The sequence below is a fragment of the Pseudopipra pipra genome, chromosome 2 (assembly GCF_036250125.1).
Source record: "Pseudopipra pipra isolate bDixPip1 chromosome 2, bDixPip1.hap1, whole genome shotgun sequence".
Taxonomy (NCBI): Eukaryota; Metazoa; Chordata; class Aves; order Passeriformes; family Pipridae; genus Pseudopipra; species Pseudopipra pipra.
In genome coordinates, this window is record NC_087550.1 from 4,816,524 (window position 1) to 4,839,051 (window position 22,528).

General features: G+C 41.3%; 2 protein-coding genes across 4 annotated transcripts in view; both read right to left on the reverse strand.

Annotated features, from left to right (window-relative positions):
- The window catches only part of CD247 (CD247 molecule), a 51,553-nt gene extending 44,635 nt beyond the window's left edge, over nucleotides 1-6,918 (reverse strand). The window contains exon 1 of one of the 2 annotated variants that reach the window (XM_064643516.1): nucleotides 6,454-6,918. In XM_064643516.1, the coding sequence (XP_064499586.1) occupies nucleotides 6,454-6,511 (58 nt within the window). In that variant the 5' untranslated portion in view covers nucleotides 6,512-6,918. The remainder of the gene's footprint in view (nucleotides 1-6,453) is intronic. The other variant, XM_064643519.1, reaches the window with a different exon arrangement.
- Nucleotides 6,919-15,685: 8,767 nt separating this feature from the next.
- Nucleotides 15,686-22,513, reverse strand: CREG1 (cellular repressor of E1A stimulated genes 1). 2 transcript variants are annotated; one of them, XM_064643546.1, is made up of 5 exons: nucleotides 22,155-22,513; nucleotides 19,366-19,485; nucleotides 17,837-18,021; nucleotides 17,675-17,707; nucleotides 15,686-17,277 (listed from the first exon to the last, which is right to left on the reverse strand). In XM_064643546.1, exons 1-5 carry the CDS (start codon nucleotides 22,458-22,460, stop codon nucleotides 17,241-17,243), a joined length of 681 nt encoding a protein of 226 aa, XP_064499616.1. In that variant the 5' UTR covers nucleotides 22,461-22,513; the 3' UTR covers nucleotides 15,686-17,240. The 2 variants fall into 2 exon arrangements, with proteins under 2 accessions (XP_064499616.1, XP_064499620.1); XM_064643550.1 differs by lacking the exons at nucleotides 15,686-17,277; nucleotides 17,675-17,707 and having other exon boundaries at nucleotides 17,836-18,021.
- Between the last annotated feature and the right edge of the window lie 15 nt (nucleotides 22,514-22,528).

The window sequence follows — 22,528 nt, forward strand, 5'->3', positions numbered from 1 at the left end:
GGCGGAAAAACACAGAAATTACTCCTCCCAAAGACTTGATATTGGGTTCTCTGACTGAAGCTTGCTGATATGTGACCAAACAAATGAGCCAATGTTATAGTAATAACATACTGCAATGTATAATATTATAGGAGTCTCAGTTTTAGTTTGCAAAGGTTTAAAATTCTGCTGTATTAATAGGGAGCTGCAAGGTCCCAAGCGGGGAATCCAGTTTATGTATAATTTTTAAAGGAGTCATTCTAACCATTCAGCTATTTCTGAATGGCAAAACAAACATCTGATGACTAGGAACTAACGTTAGGAAGTTGATCTCTTTGGCTGAAATGGCATTTGCTGACAGTATATAAGAAGTGACACTGTCAAACCATACCAAACTCTTGCTTCAAATTCATCTGAGTAAATTACTGGATTAATTAAATTTTAGTTAAATTTTAGCTTGAGCCGAATTTCTACATGATCTGATTCAATATAAATGGTTTGCAAGCAAAGTGCCTGGTCAGTTTGGGCCCTGCTCTTACATCCACGTGCCCACCCCAAGAACCGCGCTCCACTCGCGGGATCCACGCGCGTGCGAGGGATCGTTTGCACCCATCTCACGGTCACCAGCTGGAGGTGTTTCTTTTCTGTCCTTCCCAAGCCTCAGTTGGCTTTGTGAGGAGATACACACCTCGGGGAATTCAAATGGATTTACAGTGCACACCGGTGCCCTGAATGTTTGGGAAGCGTTTTTGTAAATATTTGGCTCTGCTTGTTCCAGGTTTCGCCGTCATGCAGACGAGAGCAACATTCTAAGGGAAATGAATGCAAAACACCCGTGGCTCTTGGCTGGAACACGCTGATTATAAAATTTGGATGAACAAACAGGAAAAGGTTTGGGTTGTTTTCCGCATAGGTCTTTATTCAATGGCCAGTGTATGCTTACTTGAAAAAAAACACCACCCAAATTAGTATTGCCTCATTAACTTCCTGGATATAGCATCTTATCTCATTAGAAAAGTGCTTCAGACCATTACTGTGACTTAAGGAGCAAAATTCGCTAATTCATTTTTATTCTACAAGTTTTGGGGGTCTTAAAAAACCCTCTTTAAGTGTTCTCGGGTTCGAAATGCTTGATGTGCCTTTCTTTTTGATGAGGAAACTATTTGCAGTGCTTGCCAACCACGAGCATTGCAGCATTTTGAGTCAGGCTGGCCTATCACCCCCCAAAATAGCAATTGCCTTTAAAAAAAAAAACACATAAATTTTAAGTGACAGGTTATATAGCAGGTTTTCTCTCTTTCTGTTTCTGGAGCCATGCAGGCTTGCATTTTAAAGGTTTTCTTTACAAGCTAGAAAAGTTTACTAGGAAACTAGAAAAGTTTACTTTTGGTGAAAGTTAAGATTTTCACCTAAGACAACAGCTCAAATTTTAAGTAAATCCTATATGGTGAGATTTCCTAAAAAAAAACCAAACAAAAACCCACAAGTATTGATAACTAGCCACCCTCTAGACTTACTCGGTGCGTCCTACTACAGTTTACCCTATCATTTGTGGAAAAGTTTCCAACTCTTTTCCCTTGTCAGCTTCCATCAAATTCTAATTTGGAATATATTTCACCTCTGTGTTATCTGAGCTTTCAATGAGTTGTGTTATCATTATGGCTTCTCCTTCGCTTAAAAATACAAAACAAAGTAAAAGGAACATTCTGCTGCTCAGAAAGAGTCGGGATATAGATGAAATTTTCACTACAGATACATCTCATGAAAGAAATAGGCCAGATAGTATGAGAATTCCATCAGGCTCCACAAACTGCTGACCAGAAGCACAGTGTTTAACATACTCTCATATACTGAAAGTACATAAAGATGGGAAAGCTCCAAACTTGCTGTTCTTCTTCTTATAAGACTTAACAGGCTTATAACAAAGAACTGAGAAAAAAAATACATGAAGGGCTTCCAGAGTTTGCTTGGTGGTTTGTTTATTCCTAGAAAATCTGTAGGGAATGAAATATTTCCAATTTACATGGTTCAAGAATTGAGATGGCTTCTACCACTGAAACAGAACTTGTACAGACACCGTGCTGGTGATCTCTGAGGCTCAGGAGAGCTGGTTTTACTTCTATTTTTAATAACTCAACTGCCAAAGGACTGAACAACTGCATATTGGTAAGTCTAACTTTCACCAAGATGGATATATCCACTGTGGATAAACACAGGCATTTCCACTGCCTCCCGAGATCTGTGCGTTTGAGTGAGTAGATCGAAGAACTGTAAACTAAGCTTTTCATTTGCCTGCACATTTTATCTCTAATATGAAGTTATAAACCAATTGCGTAGGACAAAGTAGAAATAAATGCGTTCGTTGCTTTCCTGAAAAAAAAAAAAATCTGAGTTGGACTGTCATACTTTAAAAGCTAAAAATACTATGTATTCTTTAAAGGACCAGAGATGAATTTAATTAAGAAAACAATATTCAGACTGAGTCTCGAAGTATTACCTTATACAGGAGCACAAATTAGAAAAATCTGCAAAATTTCAGCTTCTCACAAAATCTGGAATAGCATGTATTTATTAGCACTAAAAAGAAACAGGAGTGAAACTTTAATTTAGCTGATGGCTAAAGTCGTGTCAGCAGAACAGTGAAAATCAGCAATACACTTACAAGTGCACATGCACATGGAAAAAGCAGACACCTTTAATAGGATATATATTTTAAGTAGTATTTTAACAAGTTATATCTTCTATTCATGCCCCCTTAAAAATGTGTTCTATTTTCTTACCAGAATAGCTGATGCATCTTACAGTTCCACTCACAATATACACATTCAAATATATGGTGAACTGGGGAAGGGGAGGGGGATTCGGTGGTTGCCCACAATTGTGTAAACAAGTATTTATTCTTTCTTTTTTTAAAGGGACACTGGTTAGAGTTTGGAGATACAGAAAAATAAATTATTTGTTTCCTAGCTATGTATTTTTCCTTACTGCAGGGTTTACCCATCGTGCTAGTCACAGTTCCAGTTCTGTGTGAACAACAGAAAATGGCTGTCAAAAATGTTTCTCACGTGAATGTTCATTTATAAATGAATTTCTTATCCCCTTTAAGCTGCTAGTGAAGCTCTTTTCCAACCCCACTTTGGTTTTTTATCCACATAGCCTTACTTAAGCAGAACACACACACACAGAGAAGAAATATAAATATATTTTGCAGACGACCTTCTCTATTTTGTATATCCTTCCCATCTAGCACACATAAAAACCCAAAAAGAATACAATCGTTAGCTTGTTACTTCACTCATTAGGAATTTTGCTCAGAAGGGTTCAGATGGAAAGCACTTACTCTGTAACAAGCATCAGAGAATTGAACATGGCACTGCAAGAGCTCAGAAATGTCCCTTTACAAAGAAAGGCTACATTGCCTGCATTTTGTTCCATTCACCAATGTGCCAGTTCATAGTTTTCCCCCATGAATTATTAATGAATCGTTGTGAACAGGCAGGAGGAAAAGGAAATAAAACAGGTAAAATTAAGCCTTTAAATATTTTTCTCCCCCTAGGTGTAACAAGGATTCAGCCAGGAGAACTTCAGACAGCACCTAAGGACGTGGGGATGGTGGCGGAAATAGCCTGAATTTACTTGTTTGGATTTCTCAGGCAAGCTTGTAAACAACTTCTGGTTTGGAAATCTTGTAGTCTGTAGACCAGTGAAATCATCTGATGAAAGGGAAGGAAAAAAATTAACGCTAAGACCTGTTACCTTTCTGTGAACTGACTGAAAAAAGGCTGCTGGCATCATGGTACCCAATGGGCAGAACACACACAGTCATGCAGAGCAGAAAAATACTGAGAAAACAAGCTGTGCAAGTAATATCTGGTAAAGACTGACATTTTTAGTTCCCGTGGAGTCAGCAAAAAACAGGACACTGCCCAGTTCTGGTTAGCAGAGAATTCTGAGAAAAGTGGGTTTGTAAAGAAGTGATGAACAGGGAAGGGCTATTCTTAAACTCTTGCACATATATTCATTTACACATGTGTGATGTGTATTTGTACAAACCAAAGTGTCGTCTCAGCCTTAAAAAAAGCAGGGAGCAATTCTATAATATTGCCCACAGGATTGTTTTATTGCTATTGAAGCCTGTCATACTTCAGACTAAAAGCTCTGTGAACAGTATGAAGATTTTTGCCATTTTAGTTGTGATATTTGGGTAGAAGTCTTTTAATATTCTTCTTATATCTCAGTGAACAACATGACTGACAAAGTCATCTGCTCAGAAATTCAAATTGTTAATTTTTATGCAGTTTTTAACAGAGGGGTTATAAGGGGACCTCAACTGAACTTCCAGATGTACACCTCTGTACCTTTGAAGGGGGGAATAAGGAAAATTAAAGTGCATATGATATGGCTTCCTTCTGTTACTGCTTAAAGGTCAAATCTGAGCATTTTGAAATTTGTGGTCTGGTGTCAATAATTGAAAATCTGCATCAGAATTCATGATCCATCTCTAGAATTACTTATTTTAAAACATTTCTTTTTCTCATGCGTGACATTTACTCCAGTACTCAAAAGTTCAAAAAGAAAGGTTTTGCAAGTTCATCAGTGCTGATCTTGGTGGCATCTTTCAACCAACCATTTGAAGAATAAGCACAAACACACTACAGCGAAGTGGAATGAACTCACTGTAAGGAGATACCCAGCTTTCTGAGCCTGTCCACTCCCAGCTTGTTTTATTAAAAAAAAAAAAAAAAGTTAATTTCTCTAGAAGTCACTCTAGAAGTGAACTCTAAGGAAGCTTGAAAACACTCCAGGCAGCAGAAAATATTTGTTTCTGTTCATATCTCTGAGCAGAAACCCCCTTTTTTTTCAGTCTCATCTTTGAACTACATTCATGGCAATCTTATTTTTGTTACTGTCTATTTTGCATCAGTAACGTAGCAACAATTCCACATGTTTTGTCCTGTATTTCTTCTTAGGCTAAATACTTCAATATTTAGGCTAAATTCTTCAAGCTATTCCAGGTATCCAGTCAAAAATTGTTTCCCTCAAACCCATAGGCAAACATCTCCAACGACAACAGTATCCAGTTTGAAACTCAGTCTCGTGTATTCCTTGTGAGTGTGAATAAGAGCTTTGCAGCAGAGACCCCTATGGGTTTTACCCACCTGCAAACTGCATTATGTATTTTTCAGTCAACGTTTTCTGCTGAAAATGTACAAAGAGGGGCCTGAACTACTGGTACTCTGTGACAGATTAAAAGGAGGAGATGCAAAAAAGATGTTTTTGCATTTTGACCTGAAGTAATTTCCATACCTTCATAGCCCTTACGTGTATCTGTGGATACAGAGCAGTGTACAGAATAGAAGTACCAGAAGTATGCTGTAAATACAGGATCATACTTGGGTGTCAGGGAGGGACAGAGGCCCCAGAGGTTGAACAGAGGGTGATCAGAAGGCAGGGTCTGCCACAGAGCATAAAACTCCACTTAAAACTCTCCTGAAACAGAACCTCCACAAATTAACCAGAACTGGTCCGATGGTGTTAGCAAGCAGCTGCAAAACCCTCCAGTCATGTCCAGAAAACTCTGAAATAAAGTCTGTGGCAGTCCCCAAAGCTCTCCAGTTGAAGGATGCTGTGTTTGTTACATGCAGTTGGGGCGTCTGTCATGGGTGAAACTCTTCCGGTGGATTTTGCTTTAATGCAAGCTCAAACGTGGCCTGAATTCTCCACATTCAGACCCTGGCTGAGGCCTTCTCCAGACGTAAATTTTGTTGCTCTTTTGATCTACTATGCTACTTACTAAGAAATAAATTTCTCCTTCCCAAACTTGACACGATTTCCGAAGATTTGTGCCCACTGAAGCTGCTTCACTTTGTGCCCGAGCAGGGCCAGTGTATGCAGCACACAAGTAAACACACGGAGGTAAAAGTGGCTTAAATTTTGTGCTGTGCCTAGTGGAGGCAAGCATGAAGGCAGGGGCGTGGAAGGAAGGTCCCTACCCTTTCTCTCACCACCTGTGCCCCCGTTTCCCGCCTGCCGGGTGTGCCGTGGGCTGCAAACCAGCCACCAGCACGGCTCTCATCTTGCCTCACTCAAAAAAAGCCTCTCCTGTGCAGATTACTGCAAACAACTAGTTTTTCATTTCCCCTTTTAAATTGCAAGGAAAGCTGCCCAGCTGAGGGCCTTATTTAATCAGGAGTTGCTGTTCAGCCGTGGCAGCTGCTCCAGCAGGAGAACAGCATCTCATCCCAGCCCTCCCTAGCGTCTCTCTACCCCAGGGAAGTTCCACACGGCCAATCCTGCTGCCTTGGTCCCAGCAGGCCATGATTCCAGCCACGAGGAGGAGGACAGACGTGGCTGAGGTGCTCGTGCAGACACCCTCCTGCTACCAAAATGGTGGGGAACCCACCGCAGGAACGTCGTGCCCTTTCCTCAAAAGAGCTTTGAGATAGCCCCTCATGAAACCAAAGCCCTCCTTACCTGTGGCTGGGAGCTGTGCCTGGAGGGTGGCAAGGATGGTGATCCTCCTCCACTTCATCTTGCTCGCCCGGACGGTGCTGTGGGAGCAGGAGGCCACAGGCACGGAGGAGAAGCGGCTCCTGCACGGGCTCTGTTCGTGTGCCACCGCCACAGGAAGCAGCTCACCTCCTATGAGGGCTTTTGGAGTCCACCTGCCGGCTTCCTCTGCCTTCACAGCCTCTCAGGGCTGGGGTTTGCGTTCTCAGTGTTGATGTTTGGGGTTTCCTTTTGTATTTTTATTCACCCTTTTGCTCTTCGTGAGATAGTTTTCAGGGGGGTGGTTTTTTTCCACTTTGTCTAGTGCTTCCTGGGTCATCCCCAAGGCGGCAGCTGCTGGTCTCTGTACCTGGTATCCAGTTTGGCCTGAATTCAAAAGGGATCTACTTAACTATTCCCACTGTGCAACACATGGCATAAATAGTAGTTTAAAATTGGAAGCTATAAGTTGCTCTTGAACAATAACTGGCTAAAGTGGTATGGATGTAAAGCTCATTTCTAAATCTAGTGGAAATACAGCTTTGCCACGAGCAACTGGAAGCGGCTGCGCTCTGAGGGCTGTGGGGTGGACAGCACCAGGGAGAGCTGGGCTTTGCCTGTCCTTGCAGAGAGCACCCACAGGACATAAAATATCAGCTCAGTTGGTCCTGCCTGGCTCTCTGCAGAGGTACCTATCTTTGAAATGCAGATGCTTTTTAATGTGAACACATGGCACTCTTGTATTTTGAAGGGGTGTCAGTGCCTGCAGAGCTCGAGAGCCGTTTTGTCCCCCGAGTCCCCACAGCCCGTAGGGAGCAGAGCCTGGGTCATCCCTGTGGGAGAGCACAGTGTGCATCTCTTCCTCACTCCGTTTGGAACAGAAAGCCTGGCAGCCTGTAGCTATGCCTGACACTCCTACCTGCTGAGTGGGTCATGGGATACAACCTGCCTGCTGCTTGGAGCTGTCCTCCAGCCACAGATCCCGAGGCGCACCAGCACATCCCAGGAGCAGGTCTGAAGGTGACTGCAGTCTGAGAGATAAGGTTTTTCAGCCCCATGTTGCAGTCCTTGGAGTGACAAAACCAAGCAGGTCTGCCCAGCAGCCACGTGGGAGAGGCCTGGCTTCCCACAGCTCCATTTTGTCCATCCAGCACGATGGCTGCAGTGATTCCCACATTGCCCTAAGCCCCTGCCACCCCTTGGCTCTCCTGTGCCTGCCTACATGGGGCAGCTGACTGGGATCCATTTAGAGCAATAGAGCAGGGAAAAAGCCCAGCATAACAAAATGAAACTAAGAAAAGTGAAATCTGGAGTTTTTTTCTAAAACTTCCCGAGGAGGAGGTATCAGACAAGTCATTTCTCAGCAAAGCATGTAGGGCATTTACATGAAAATCACAAAACTTGACACAGTGATGCCACCTCCCAGTTTGTAAGAAGTCTCACATTATTGTGCTCTTTTCAAATGTGGACAAATAAAAATTTCCACTTTTATTAACAACAATAACTAAAAGCTCATTTTAAACAACCATGAATTAGAAAATCTTGAAAATGTTAATTAGATGAACCTTAAGGCTCAGCCTCACTCCCACTAAAACACATCTAGCTCAACAGAACACCAAGTGTTTAGTGTTTATAACAGTAGTACTACTAATACACTTCAGGGTCAGGGCTTAGGCTGAGAGGAAGCACCAGTGTGTAATTGAATATTTTTCCCCCCCCATTTCTAATTCTTAGAAAAGAAAGAGGAATGTGCATCTCCAGCAGGTACAGGAACAGGGCTGGTGATAACAATTTCCCAAGAGTATGGCAGCATGAGAGTTATTGTGTACACATGAAGTAAGTATCTATAATCTTTTGAAAGAAAAGTAAATTGAAGTTCTTGGAGGAAATTCGTCACCTTGCTGTCTATAGTAACAAAGGCTTTGATAAAACCATCCTTTCCTTTTATGTAGTAAATATTGTGCTAGTCAACACAGAAGTTACTAGACACTAATATTACTCCAGCACCCAAAACCTAGTGCAGCATGCCATTCTGTGATACCTAGACAGTACTGCTGAGCCTCTGCTCTCTCCCCAGCCTTGGAGAGGGTTTTCTTTGTGGTTCTTCTACCCCAAAAGCTACAAGGAAAGGCTGGAGATGGGCTCTGAGTCACCAGCCGGCAGAAAGCAAAGCACAGCCCATGAGAGCTGCCGTGCACTGAACCTGAAAAAGGTGTCATTAGTCCCAGAAATGGCTGTGCTCAGGTACATGTTCTATATTCCAACACGAGCTGGATAAAGCCCTTTCAGTCCACGCCTCTGTGCAACAGAAGATTGGCTGAAACAAGGAATTAGTGAGCAGGAAAAGACCCCTGCTCTCACTGCAGGCTGCCTAAATCTCACAGTTGTCTTATCCAAAAGCCAAAATAATACCATCCTAGTTATTGATATTTTTGGGTAATGGTATTTTCAGAGGAGCAGATGGCACTGCTCATCACTATTCTGCTGACCCCTGTCTCCTCCTGTTATTGATCATAGCTTCTCCCTCCGGCAGAAAGCCAGCAAATTATCACTTTGAATAAAGAGTTGAGGCCAAAGGTAAGGAAAAGAAATGAAGAGCTGTATAAGAAAGGGAGATTAATGGCAACAGCAGGCACACTGGGAGAACAGCAGTTGGGCCAGTGTGGTTTGATGTCTAGATAGGGAAAGGTCAGAGGAATGGAGTATATGGACTTCAGTTGGAAGTGTGGGTAGAGTCAGAAAAAGGCTTTGCATGACAGTTCTAGAAATTCTCACCTCCCCATCCCTCAGCTTTTGAATAAAGACAAACTTATCATTATAATTTAAATACAATGAAAGTATACAAAAGAGCACTCATTCTTGTATTATGAGTTATTCACACCACAAGCATGGCATGGGAGATGCAAATCATATGCAGTCGAGTAGAACAGGAAAAGAAAAAGGGGAAGTGGTCTCCCGGAGAAAGCTTTTCTGTGTTCACACAGCTTGCAATTACACAGTGAGGAATTGTTTGCTCAGTGTCGCCTTCTTTTCAGCCTGTCTATTCTTTGCATCTCTAGGAACTACACAGCACATAAAACCTTCGGCATCTCCTGCCACGCTGTGCATTGGACAATCTTACACAAGCATTTTTACCAACAGTTTAAACCATACTGACATTTCAGTTTACTCACTTCACTCAGACCGTAAGAACTTTGTTAACCCTGGACTAGAAATGAATGCCAACCCTAGTTCAGCTGAACCAGAAGCTATTTTTCTCAATACAGTCAAGGCCACAGTGGAAACATAAAACCCTCCCTGCTGTGTTAAAAAAAAAAAAAAAGCTCTCAGCTAAACTTGACTTTTTATCTAAACATACAGGTGGAGGAAAGTGCATTTCCGAGAATTACCTGCACTGGGAAGACTGCAAATATTTGATCTGTGGTTCCTGAAACAGAATGGGTGAGGGAACTGAAGTGGTCCCCAAGTACAAGTCAGTGTGTTTAATGCCAGTTAAGGTGCAGCTCATTATCTGCAAGGATAACATCTTTCATAAAATAGTTAAGGTATACGTTCAACAGCTTCTGTGCATCCATATGCCATTCTTCCTCTGGACACAAGAAATCCTGGAGCAGCTCTAATGCAAGGGGCTGATTCATCCCTAGAAACATTCCCTTTTCATGCTTACTGGTTATGCTTTGACAGTGCTACAAAAAAAAAAAAAAAAAGAAAAAAAAGCAGCAGTGTTTGCAGTTTTAACAGGAAATAAACGAAAACTAAAAAACAAACCCACACCACAGTCAAGCTGAGGATTAAAAAAATAACTACACACTGCCCTCTGGCTCGTGTGTTGCTACCACAGAGATATGCCTGTAATCATCGCTGCAGACTGCTGGGATTGAGCACAGCTCGGTTATCAGAAGCTCTCCTAAGCCTATTTGATACAGGTAGCACTTGCAGGCAAAATTAATTCCTACATCACCTGATGGAGGAGCTGGCCAACTTTAGAGACAGGAGCATCCAGACAGACCGCACAGTCCTGCCCCTGATCCAGCAGGGAGTGACACCTGGCAGCACCGTAACCAACCCAACAAGTATTAAAAACATTTCTGGAGATGTTCACGTGAAGATAATGGGTGTTAAATAAGTGACAATTTTCACTGGTGGGCAAGCTGTAGCCTCCAGCCAGACATGCCATTCATGCAGGAGACTAATACACTGAAATGGTCTGCTGTTTGTGGTGTGTAAGCCCACAATTTTTATTGACAAAACCTGCAGACTGACAGTCCTACATTGCTTCACTGCATTTCAATGCACTGCAGTGCCTTACACTCTAGCTTCGATTTGCCATAATTGGGTTCAACTGTGCTAATCCCCTTGGAATGCAGCAATTAATACTTATTTAGTGATAATTGCTGCATTCCAAGAGGATTAGTCCCTGCCCTGCACTTTTGCCAGCATTGCAAATGGAGAGCTGGAAAGAAGACAGGTCTAACTACAGGTCTTGCTTTGGCAGCTCCCAACAGGGAGGCAAGAGAAGTTGGTCTTGCTACAACTGCTCCCCTCTGTGTGTGAAAATACTACTTTTCTGAGGAAAATCCACTTGACTGTCACCACTCCTTGCAGCTGCATTGAACAAATAGAAACCCTGACACATGCAACAAGAGGGAAAAAAATCCCCAGACATAAAAAGGAACACCTGTGCAGTACCATAAAGACAAACACAGCCATGAGCACGTTTCCTATGAGATGTTATCAACAGGCCCTGGTGTGGTGCAAGAACAGGTTTCTATTTATTATTTTGAGGATTTTTGTGACTAACCATTTCCTGTTCCTCCTATGGTCTTAAAATTTTCAGTGCAACAAGGGTTTTGGAAACGTCTAAAGGAGTTGTTAGTAGAAAGTTAGAATACACGCTCTTTGCATCTCAGTTTTGAGACTACTGAATCTGTATTGTCCTATTCTTTCCTCCTCAATGAAGCCTTCATTATCTGTTCTGGTTTATTATTTTTTTTAATGCACTCAAGAGAGCACTGCTTGTGTCATATCTTAAGAAGGAAGAACAAGGTTTCTTTTCCTTTAGGCTAGTCAAACTGAGCTCTCTTGCATCATCAGCATTTTCACCTGTTAATTGCAGGTGAAATTCCCCAATTACATTAAAATATATGCAGAAAAATCCTGGGAATTTACCACTAAACACATTTTGGAAACACTCTTTTTAATTATAGAGCAGCTCCATTATTTTCTTGCATGGCTGTACAGAATGTAATTTATCAGTAAGGTTATGCATTTTATGAATATAAAAATATTGTGAAGTCAGATTTTAATGCATGTGACAAGTATCTTCATTTCCTTTATTTTCTTCCTCTCTTCATGCCTAACACATACTTCTTCTGCATTTTTCAAATGCTCATCTGGGGGAAAACTTAATTAAATTATCTGAAATTCATTTAAGCTTTTAAAACAAATCAAAAATCCAATTGATGCTCGATTAGGCGACTGCTTTTGGCTAAATGGTGACAGGAAAGAAGCACACATTGTTCTTACAATCATATACTGCAACTATTTCTCTGTTTCTTATCTCTAAACAATTGCTACCTTTCAATCTAGAAACAGTTACTTTTTAGCACTGGGTGATGTTAAATAAATTCCACTGGCATAAAAACATTCCCCAGATGATTTACAAGTATTATTACATGAATCTTGCTAACTGTCATCTATTTACATTTTTATAAATGGGGGGGGGGGGGGAACTGAGGGTGCAAAGTTTACAATCTGAGTCAGTGGCAGCAGCAAAAATAACGTGAAGCAATTCTAGACCTCAATGGGCACACACACAACAACAAATTATTGAGGTTGAGGGAGAGACTTTCCTCTCTCAACAAGACCCACGTCAGCTGTTGGACCCACCGCCACGAACATGGCATCTGTTTTGTTTAAACTGCAGAAATTCTATGCCAAAGAAATGCTAACAGCTGCAGGAATCAGAAGCAAATAGTAGTGGGGAATTGTTAAGGCTTTTCTATAGGATATTAAGAGCTAGAGGGGAAAAATAACTCAGAGCAATCATTACAACTATCAGGTTCTTTGATTAAAACCTACCATCCACTAAATAATACAAAATCTCACCCCTTCAGATACAAAATGAATACCTGGTTGCACTCAACCAGAAGGCTCCAGCCCTACGATCAGCACAACTAACGAAACTCCAATTTTTAAAACTCATTACTTTTGTAACTCTAGTAGACATGAACTGGGGTTTGTTTCCTCTCTTGAGCTCCCAGTTGTTGTGACATAGATAGGGACCGGGTGGCTTCAAGGTCAGACTTCTGATTTCAGATCTGAATCCAACTAAGTAAAAACAAATCTGACAAAAACAAGTACCCAGACAACATGTTACCTGAGCTTTGTTTCCATAGAAAACCAGGCTATGAAGAACATTAACCACTATACCCAGAACAAACAGTCTCACAGTCTAATCTTCTTACACAGTAATTCAACTCAGAAACCCAGAGGAAGCCTCTAGACACAAAAGTTCTTAAGTCAAAAAGCCCTGGGAGCGACTCCAGGAGTCTTGCTGGAGAGGCTCATGGACTGAGCTTCCCAGCAGGCAAAATACAACTATTGGGGAGCACCAAGGACCAACTGCTCTACCAGGGCAGAGGAGCTGGAAGGGATGGCAGGGCAGGGGCCTTAACACCAAGATACAAAACCCCACACTGGAAGCTCTGGCACAGGTCCCAGGCAAAGAAGGGAAGCTCCAGGCCTTTCCCAGCTCTACCTCACCACCCAAACACCTGCACAGGCAGCCCAAATCATTGGAGAGGGACCAGGGGCACTGAAAGAATGCAAGATTAATTAACTGCTGGAAATTACAAACCAGTGGTTTAATCCAGCTAACAATAAGCCTAAGCCAAAGCACTGCCACACTAATGAACACTCTCCCTTTGGATTCTTATACTGGCAGAAATAAACACTGCAGAGTCTGGAGGTGGCAGCTCCCAGCTGATGTTCCGAGGCATTCTATACCTGTCTCCATTTCCTTTACTAGAGTTTCTTAATTTAAAACCCTTTAAATCATTTTCATGGATATTACTTCTGGCTCTCCACAGCACAAAATGATTACAAAACACAAAAAAAATGATGAATGCTTCCTTTTTTTTTTCCCAGCTAGCAGGCTGCTGTGTTTATGGAGGGAAGCATTCATAATGTAAAGCACTGTAGAAAAAGAATTTGCTCGTATTATACCCCCGTCGTTTGCTTTTCCAGCATCTTTGAGTTATGATGAATTCAATAACCACTTTTAAGTATTAAACATTTAGCACTCAAGCCGAATGTGAGTCTATGGCACCCTCTTGTGTTCAACAATAATATACCAGTGTACTGGATTTTTAATCTAGATTCAATAGTTTTACTCAGGAAAAGCCTTTTGAAAACAAATTAATCTAATACTCTGAGCTACCTCTATTTTATTGCGAAGATCACTAAATAGCTAAGAAATTAATTCCAGAGAGAACTGACTAAAAGTTTAAACAAATGCCTGATATATTTAAGTTCTAGTTTGTAATGATGTAGCGCGTTGCGAGAACCTCCTGGGCACAACTCTTGCATTAAAATGTAAGAGAGAAATTGAAAATCAAGAATTGAATGCCAAGAAGAAACACAAAGATGGAAGAACATGCAGTAGGAAGCAGAAGGAAGAACATGACTGCATCATTAGAGAGACAGGCTGTGATTACCCTTATTAGATTCCCAGCTAACAAACATCCTGTGAATTAGTGAGGTGCCTAAATTATCCCGACTCAGATTCCTGTCTATGAAGGCAGGTACTTCTCTCCCTGGATGTGGTGGCTGATTTCATTGCTGTCGAGAATATGCCCAGGTAGTTCCACCATGCCATGGCAGAGGACACAGTCAGAGGTTGAAACACTGATTCACTGCTTGCAGTTGTATCAATTTCTTATCCTTGGCCTCTTCTAAGCCACAATATTGCTTCTGGATATGAGGAAAAAAGGAAACATGCTCACAAGCAAGTTCCTGAATGAGCCAAATAGAACAAAGGTGCACACAGGGAGAAGAGGCAAGGAAAAAACAGGACAAGTTGGTGACTTTCTTGAGTCAGTGATATTAACATTTACATACCTATCACTAGGGGAGATTGATACCCTCATCTCCTTTACATTCCACTTCTACATATAAAAACACACAAAAAATGTTCAATGAGATGCTCAGACACAATTTCAGATAGTGCTTCTCAGATCAAAATCTCAAATCTAGGTCTGTACATCTATCTTAACCAGTCTGTTGTTCACCACTTTCCAAAAAAAAACCCATCTGGTTGAGGTCCTTTCAAATTTCAAATGTGAAGAGATTTGGACGATCTAAAATTGTTCCAATAAAATGCAGCAGTGTTACAAAACTGGTTCAAGATTGTTACTGAAAAAAGCCCTTCCACTTACAATCAGAAAAGACTTGGGAATTGGTACTAGTGAGACAGGACAACCAGAAACAGAGCAAGCCTTATGGAAGTGGTACTTCTGAAGATGGTGTACTGGATTTGGTTGGAATGGAGGTTTTGGGGTTTTTTTTCATAGCAGCTTGTTTGGGGCTATGTTTTGAATTTGTGCTTTAAACAGCCCTGATAACACACAAATGTTTGTTATGATTTATGTTCTGCCCTACCAGCGAGGAGTCTGAGAGTGCAGGAACAGCTGGGAAGGGACATGCCTGGAACAGCTGACCCCAACTGACCAGAGGAACAGCCCAGGCCACAGGATGTCATGCTCAGCAATGAAAGCTGCTGGAGGAAGAAGGAATGTCAAGAATTATGGTATTTGTCTTTCCAGTTAATTGTTAAGATGTGATGGAGCCCTGCTTTCCTGGGGATGGCTGAAAACCTGCCTGCTAATGGCACAGATTTCATGTCAAAATGCAGAAGCTCTGGCTGAAAAGCATAATCAAATAAGGCTTCCTTATATTCACCTTCACAAACTCCACCGTTATTATGTTCCATTTCACAGTATTAGATGCAGGAAAGAAAGTGAAACACAAAGAGTGTTTCATCCATGGAGTGGAAAGCCATGTGTAAATAGGGATGTTTTCCCCTCTTATCCTTGCAAGCATGAAAGACTCCAGAGAAACAATAAAACACAAATGTTGAAGAGAGAGTGCCTGTGTGAAAGAGAGCAGGAGGGAGAGAAGAATTCTCAAACGTGCAATAAATAACACTTGACACCGCTTGTCAAAAAATATTTTAATTTTAACAAAAGCTCAGCATCATCAGTCTCACACATGAGAAGTTACAGGGTGACATGTAATGCATTCAGGTGTTCTCACAGCAAAGATTAAGTCCATGACAAAGATTCACATGAGTTTCCACAATTGTCATGCCTTATATAAAAATACTTTTCAATTTCATATTAAATATCAGTGTTACCTATTCAACATAAATTATTTCCATATTGTAAGGTTTTTTTATCCTAAATTAGTTTTAAAATAGAAGAACAGTAAAAAGTACCTTCCCTCCCTTTCTGGAGAAGGAAAACTTAATAAGTCACATAACAAATATTTTCACAAATCATTCCAGTATTTGAGAAAAGGAGTGATATAACAACAACATTAAGATGTAGGGATTTTATATGAGAAATCCCACTGTTCTATATAAGAATCTGCCTTTAAGGAGTCTAAATTCTCACATTCTAGGTCAACTAGGTAATATTTGCTCATTGTAAAACCAACTTAGTTTTTCATGAATAGTTTTTAGTGTTTGTGAACTTAGCACACAGCAGATGAGAAAGAATGTAAAAAGGTATTAATCTGGGGTTTTTTTGTGGTTGTGTGCAAGTTATTTTAACATAGAAATAACTATGCACACCTTTCATTCTCTACAAATCATGAATCATGTGTGTCATACTGTATTGCTTATTTTTCCCTTCTGGGTTACTAACCCAGAAGTGATGTGTAAGGCTTCCAAACCCAAAAATCTTCTCAGTTCTACTGCTGAGGGAAATAAAAACTGACACCTTGCTAAAGCTGAAGATTTCAGAATCCTAATCAGAAAACATTTATCCTTTACAAGAGTGTCACTGAATTTACAAGTCACTACTCTTCTTATACTCAAGTCAGATACTTGAGGTATTATCAACCTGCTTCTATTAAAGGGTCAGGGCATGTAACCACTGAAGAGGTACCAAGAACTTATCCTGAGGTACATGTGCAGTTTGCATAAATACAACTGTATCCTACAGCACATTCAGCATAGGCAGCAAAATAAAAAAACGGCTCAAACGAGCGAGTGTATCAGTGTGCAAAGGAAATTCTTAACAGGATTTGGGAACTCAGCACATCATTTACCCTTGTAACACAAGCAGTGCTTTCCATTCCACTGAGCCGAGTCAGCTGAGCCATCCTGTGGGTCTTTGCCATAAAATTCTAAACTAAACTGGTTATTAAAAATAAAACAGAATTGGAGAGTGCTCACAAACATATTATTCAACTAAGGCATTGAAAGCTTTAGAACTGGACTAATCCTTTGGATTCCAGTAAACACAACACTTCTGAATGCAGACTGTCAGCCACCTTTCCAAAATCACATCCAATGAATAAAATTTAGTTTTGGCTCATGCACAAAGGTTTTTGAGTACGACATGATTTGAGTTAGTGAGAAGTTAAATCTGCCTTATAAGGGTAATACATGCTCATTAACAACGTGAGGTGTTTGATTTACTGTGTTATTAATTCAGCTCTACAATACACAGGAAAACTAAATCTTTCATGAAACAGCCGAAGTAAATTCATTTCCACATCAGCATCACACGGATCTTCTCCCACCTACAAGGAGTAAGAATAAGAGTGAAATGATTGCATAATTGCTGACTGAGCTAAAATACATTTGAAAGTTTTCAAGACTTTTATGTAGACAAAAGAACACAATTTCTCTATACTTTAATACCATAATGATAGATTCAACAGCAATTTTGTTCTGAAATATATTAGCAATATTGCTGCGATCCCATTAATACAGCTTCATAAATGCTGAATGGTCTCGCTGCTTTTAATTATTACACCAAAACATCATCTGTCTTGCAATTAATTCAGAGGACTGTGCCCACTACAGGAGTCCCTCCTCCCAAGAAACTACTTAAGCTGAGGTGCAGTTAATCATGTACAGTTCTACAGATACTATATTTGATATTGTTACACAGTTGGATCCCCTATTCAAACATACCTTATGACTTCAGACACTGCATCCAGCAGACCACTTAGAGAAAAGACATAAATGAATATAAAAACCAGAGACAGGTAGTATATAGTACATACTGTTAACAACCAGAAGTTTTACAGGTTTCAAATACAGCAAGGGTTAGGCATGAAAAACTCCAGGACTTACTAAGGTTTGACACTGTAATATTCTTCTGGTGTCACAATTTTCAATCCACCAAAGTAGTCGAGGACCCAGATATTGGTGATGTTGAATTTGGCAAAGAACCAATCATGATCCTTAGGCCAACTTTCCATTTCAGGGTGGCGACTGAATAATGCTTTTTTTGCCAAGACTGCTTCTGAATCATTCACCTAAACAAAAAAAATAGCAAAGTATTACAGTAAGGTAGTCACGTAAAGACAGATTTTAGTTTAAAAAAAACACTGCTGACTGCAGTGTGCTCTTTTCAGTTCTGCCATGCCCTGTCACAGGGGACTCATTGCTGTGGCAGAGTCCACTCATCTTCAGCGTGGCGTATGTGAGACAGACAAAAGTTCCAAGGCAGCTGATTTTAACATTAAATCAAAAGGGTGCTTTTAAAAATAGCATGAGCAAGAAAGTACTTCATCAACACAAGAATAAGTCTTTCAACAAAACACAAAAGAGAGGAGTATGGATTCTTGCTGAATTATTACAAAGTGATGTTTTATATGTAATTTTACCTCCTCTGCATATGCTCATTCAAACTCACACAGATCTCAACTGTGTTCAGCCCTTTGCAAACACACACACACACAAATAGGATGGTACAGCAGAACCTACAGAGAAGGGAAGCTGAAAAGTGTGACAGCACTTAACATACAGTGTGCAATATGCAAACATTTAAAGAGTTAAATTAACAAGTTGGAGCTCCGAGTATGGTATGAGAAGAATTAACTAAAATAACCCAACTCTATTGTCAATGAGAAACTCAGGAAAGCAACTGAAAGATTGCTGAGTGCAATGTGCAAACACAGAGGTGTGAAAACACTAACATTTAGACTATTATCTAAGATCTAAGTCATCCAATGATGACTGTTTCTCATCCTCAATCATTGTCCTCAATGACGGGATTAAAATCTTCAATGAATAACACATGCAGTTCTAAATTCCTTCCATAAGATGCCAAAGTACTGGTACATGGAAGAATACTGCCCTGGCAGCAATGCCACCAGATACACACTGCACTTTCTTTGTCTCTAATACTGTTACTTTATTGTTGTAACTTTATTGCTCTAATATTGTAACTTTAATATTGTAACTTCATTGCTCAGGCCAATATTTACTTCAACAAAGTTTCAGATGCACGTTTGTCACAATGTATGGACCAAAGAATTTAGCTGAGCATGAGAGATGTGAATGAAGTATGAAGGCTTTTCCAAGTGAGTTGTCTTAGACTTCTTAGTTTCAGAACACGTCTAGGGGAAAGAGGGAGACTTCCTAGATTACAGTGTTGTCCCCTCAAATTCCTTGTTAAAAACATGCCAACAAAGCTCCTGCAAATATCAATGCAAACTTCATTTTCCTCAAACTACAAACCAGCCTTGGGATATCACAGCACATAACATCTCTTCACATGCTTTTGCACAGAATTTCTAATCTTTCTCTTCTCCTCCCACTAAACAACACTACTTGATGCACACAACCTTGTCCAGTGCCAGCTTTCAGCTGCTTACCTTCACAATGCTCCCAACGAAGATTATGTGGGCACAGAGGGGATTCTGGGGATCATATCTGTGCCTCCTGCAGTAAGGAGTCTGTGCCAAAGACACAGTTAAGGAGGCATTTGAATTGACCTGAAATGCAAGAAATAAGATAAGAGGTTTACATACTTTTTGCAAGAAAAATGTCATCCCCGCCACATTTTCAGCTCTTGGTACTTTATTCAGCTCTTGGTACTTTATTCAGCTCGGTATTACTGCCAAAAAGAATAAAGCTGTCATCACCTTTTCCTGACTGTATCTGAAAGCCTACTTAGATGAGCTCTGAATCTGAAAGAATGCCCAGTTTTGAAGTGTGCTGAAGCTTTTTAGCATAAAATGCAAATGTCACAAAACAGCACTCCTCAAAACTCTGAACTCAATATACAGTCCAGCTATTTCACCTTCAAATGATGACATATTCTTATAACTACATACAGTACAGAAAAAAAGGACATACAGTGAATTTCATTAATTCTGGTGGAAGGACAAAGAGTAACTGAGAAGGTAACCAACTGAATTTCACAGCTGTTAGTTATATTAGTTAAACCAAAATCAAACAACTCCTCCCTTCAAAACAAGCTGCTCTAAGCCAGTCAGCTCTTTTGAAATTTAAAGTGAATTTTAGACACCCTCTTAAAACCTAAGAGAAACACCTAACTTGAAAAATTAAAGAATCTGTATCCGATTGTTTTTCTAAAACTAATTTGGTGAGCGTGGCTTGAAAAGTATTGGTGCAAAACAGGACTCCCTAATGCAGAGTGTCACATCCAAGGTTCATTATCTCCCAGCAAGGAAAGTTCACTTGCTTTCAGAAATTTCACTAGAAGAGCTCATGTCCAAAAGAAACCCCCAAAAGCCACTCAAACACTAAGCAGAGTGCCAGCAAACTCGTGAAACAGGAGCCACCACCTGACAGATAGGAAGTTGCTTAACTACACAAAAAGCTGACTCATGATTATTCAGCGCCTTCTCCCTTGCACGTGACTATCACACGTCAAGTGTTCCTGCCCTGTAACAGCAAAATAAGGATCTGTTGAGGAGCCTTCTGAAGGGAAACGTCCAATAGCAGTTCACACCGCAGTTTTTACGTTATTCTGAAAACAAAAGGCTGTAGCTGGGGTGGAGGGGGAGATGCTATACTAGATAAATTTCTACAGCACTCAGATACATAATTAAAGCATTTTAATGTAACAAAGTAAAATCTGGCAGGGAACAAACAAAAAGGGTTTATGATAAAACAAAGTCAATAGGAAATTTTCCATTATTTTGTGGTTTGTGTTTCTTTTACTAACACTGCAGCAGCTACTGCAACAAAAAAGTTTTCTTGTAAAGGAGGCACACGACTGCTATGTCCCTAAGTTTTCAGTCAACTCCCTTGGCCACAGGCAGGCAAGAGATCTGGGACAAGGCCAATTACACACACTCAGAGCCACAGCATGCCAATGCTGCCTCTCCTTGTGTGCTTCCCTTTACGGTAAGCTCCAGAGATTTAATCACTATTCCTTCAGCAGCCTGTGTAGGAGCCCTCTTTGTTTAAGTCCCACACTGCCAATTTCCAGTCCTTTTGATTTTTTTTTATTTTTTTTTTTGGTGACGTTCTGTGGCGCCTTATTTCTCTGCTCGGTGGTTCTGGAAGTTCCAGCCACTTCCTCTATTTGGTGCTGCTTCTGCCATTTCTCAAGGCCATGATGAGCAGGAACTTCTCAGGAGGCCTTTTGAGTGTCAACATGGACAGCACTGCTCATGCTCAGCTGTTCAAGGGGTAATAATTGCTAAAGGGATAATAATAAATGAGGTGACATCCATGGAACAGCCACAAACTAAACCACAAGAAGTTTCACCTGAACACAAGGAACAACTTTACGCTGAGGGTGGCAGAGCACTAGAACAGCTGCCTAGGAAGGTGTGGAGTCTCTGGAGACATTCCAAACCAGCCTGGATGCGTTCCTGTGTCACCTGCTCCAGGTGACCCTGCCTTGGCATCAGGATGATCTCCAAAGGTCCCTTCCAACTCTAAGATTCTGGGATTCTGTTGTGATAAACTGAGAAAATGATTCGAGCTAATTAAGAGAAAACAGTGTAAGGTCAATATGACCTGGAGAGAAAAGAAAAACAACTCGTAAAACTTAATTGGGCCCCTATAAAGAGATAAAACAAGTTACCTCCCTTTTACCTTGTGTAGGATTTATAGTGAGAGAATTTTGTTTAGTTAGCTAGATAATAGCACCTTTCTTAAAATCTATAACTTTGTATAGATAACAAGCGAACATCTGCTGAAAGTCTGATTTAACAATATATTATGGATGCTTATAGATAACATTCTTGTTAAGAAATATCTGTGTAATGTTTATACTCACGTACCTAACAATGTGTAATGTTTATACTTAGGTATAATGAATATTCATGTAGTAGCTGGAAATAAATGTAGAACAAATGTCTTCTTTGGGTGTGACAGGCGTTGGGAGTTGTTGAACCCCTTCCCTGATCACCCAGCGCTGAATTTGCTTTTATCATATAATAAAATTCTGATTGGAAATTGCCCGACTGGGTTTCTATTTCTCACACTGTCAACTCAAGTGCTGCCGCGCTGCCTTCGCAAGCCTTTTAAAAAATAAAAGAAACTCCAACCAGCGCTTGCCAGTGAGATGAAAAAGCGCAGGTAACCAAGCAAAACTCGACACTGCCTCAGTACCCCGGGCGCTCCTCTGGGTGTCCCGTGGGTGGCCACTGCTCACGCTGTTCACACCCCCCGCCCCGCTCACCTCCAGGTCCTGCACGGAGATCTCCATGTCCGTCAGGTACAGGTAGGGGACGCCGCTGCCGCCGAAGGGCCCGGGAGGCCCGTCGCTGATGGAGAAGATGTTGGCGAAGGGGCGGCCGCGCAGCCCCTCCTGCGCCGACAGCGTGGCCAGCGCGCCCCAGTCGCAGCTGTGCAGGACGAAGCGTGCCATGCGTGCCGCCTCCTCGGGCGGCGGGATGGCCCCCACGGCCGCCAACAGCAGCGCCGAGGCCGCGCAGAGGAGCAGCAGCCCCGCCATCCTCCCCCTCTCAGCCGCGCACTCGGACATCGCTCTCCGCAGCGTCCCCGCCACCGACTGACGGGCCACGCCGGCCGCGTCCCGCACAGCCCCGGCCG

Coding starts and splice junctions, on each gene's coding strand:
- CREG1 (XM_064643546.1), bottom strand. CDS start 22,460: ATGTCCGAGTGCGCGGCTGAGAGGGGGAGGATGGCGGGGCTGCTGCTC. Junction 19,486..22,154: donor TCTCCGTGCAGGACCTGGAG/GTGAGCGGGGCG, acceptor CTTGCATTTCAG/GTCAATTCAAATGCCTCCTT. Junction 18,022..19,365: donor TCGTTGGGAGCATTGTGAAG/GTAAGCAGCTGA, acceptor TTTTTTGTTTAG/GTGAATGATTCAGAAGCAGT.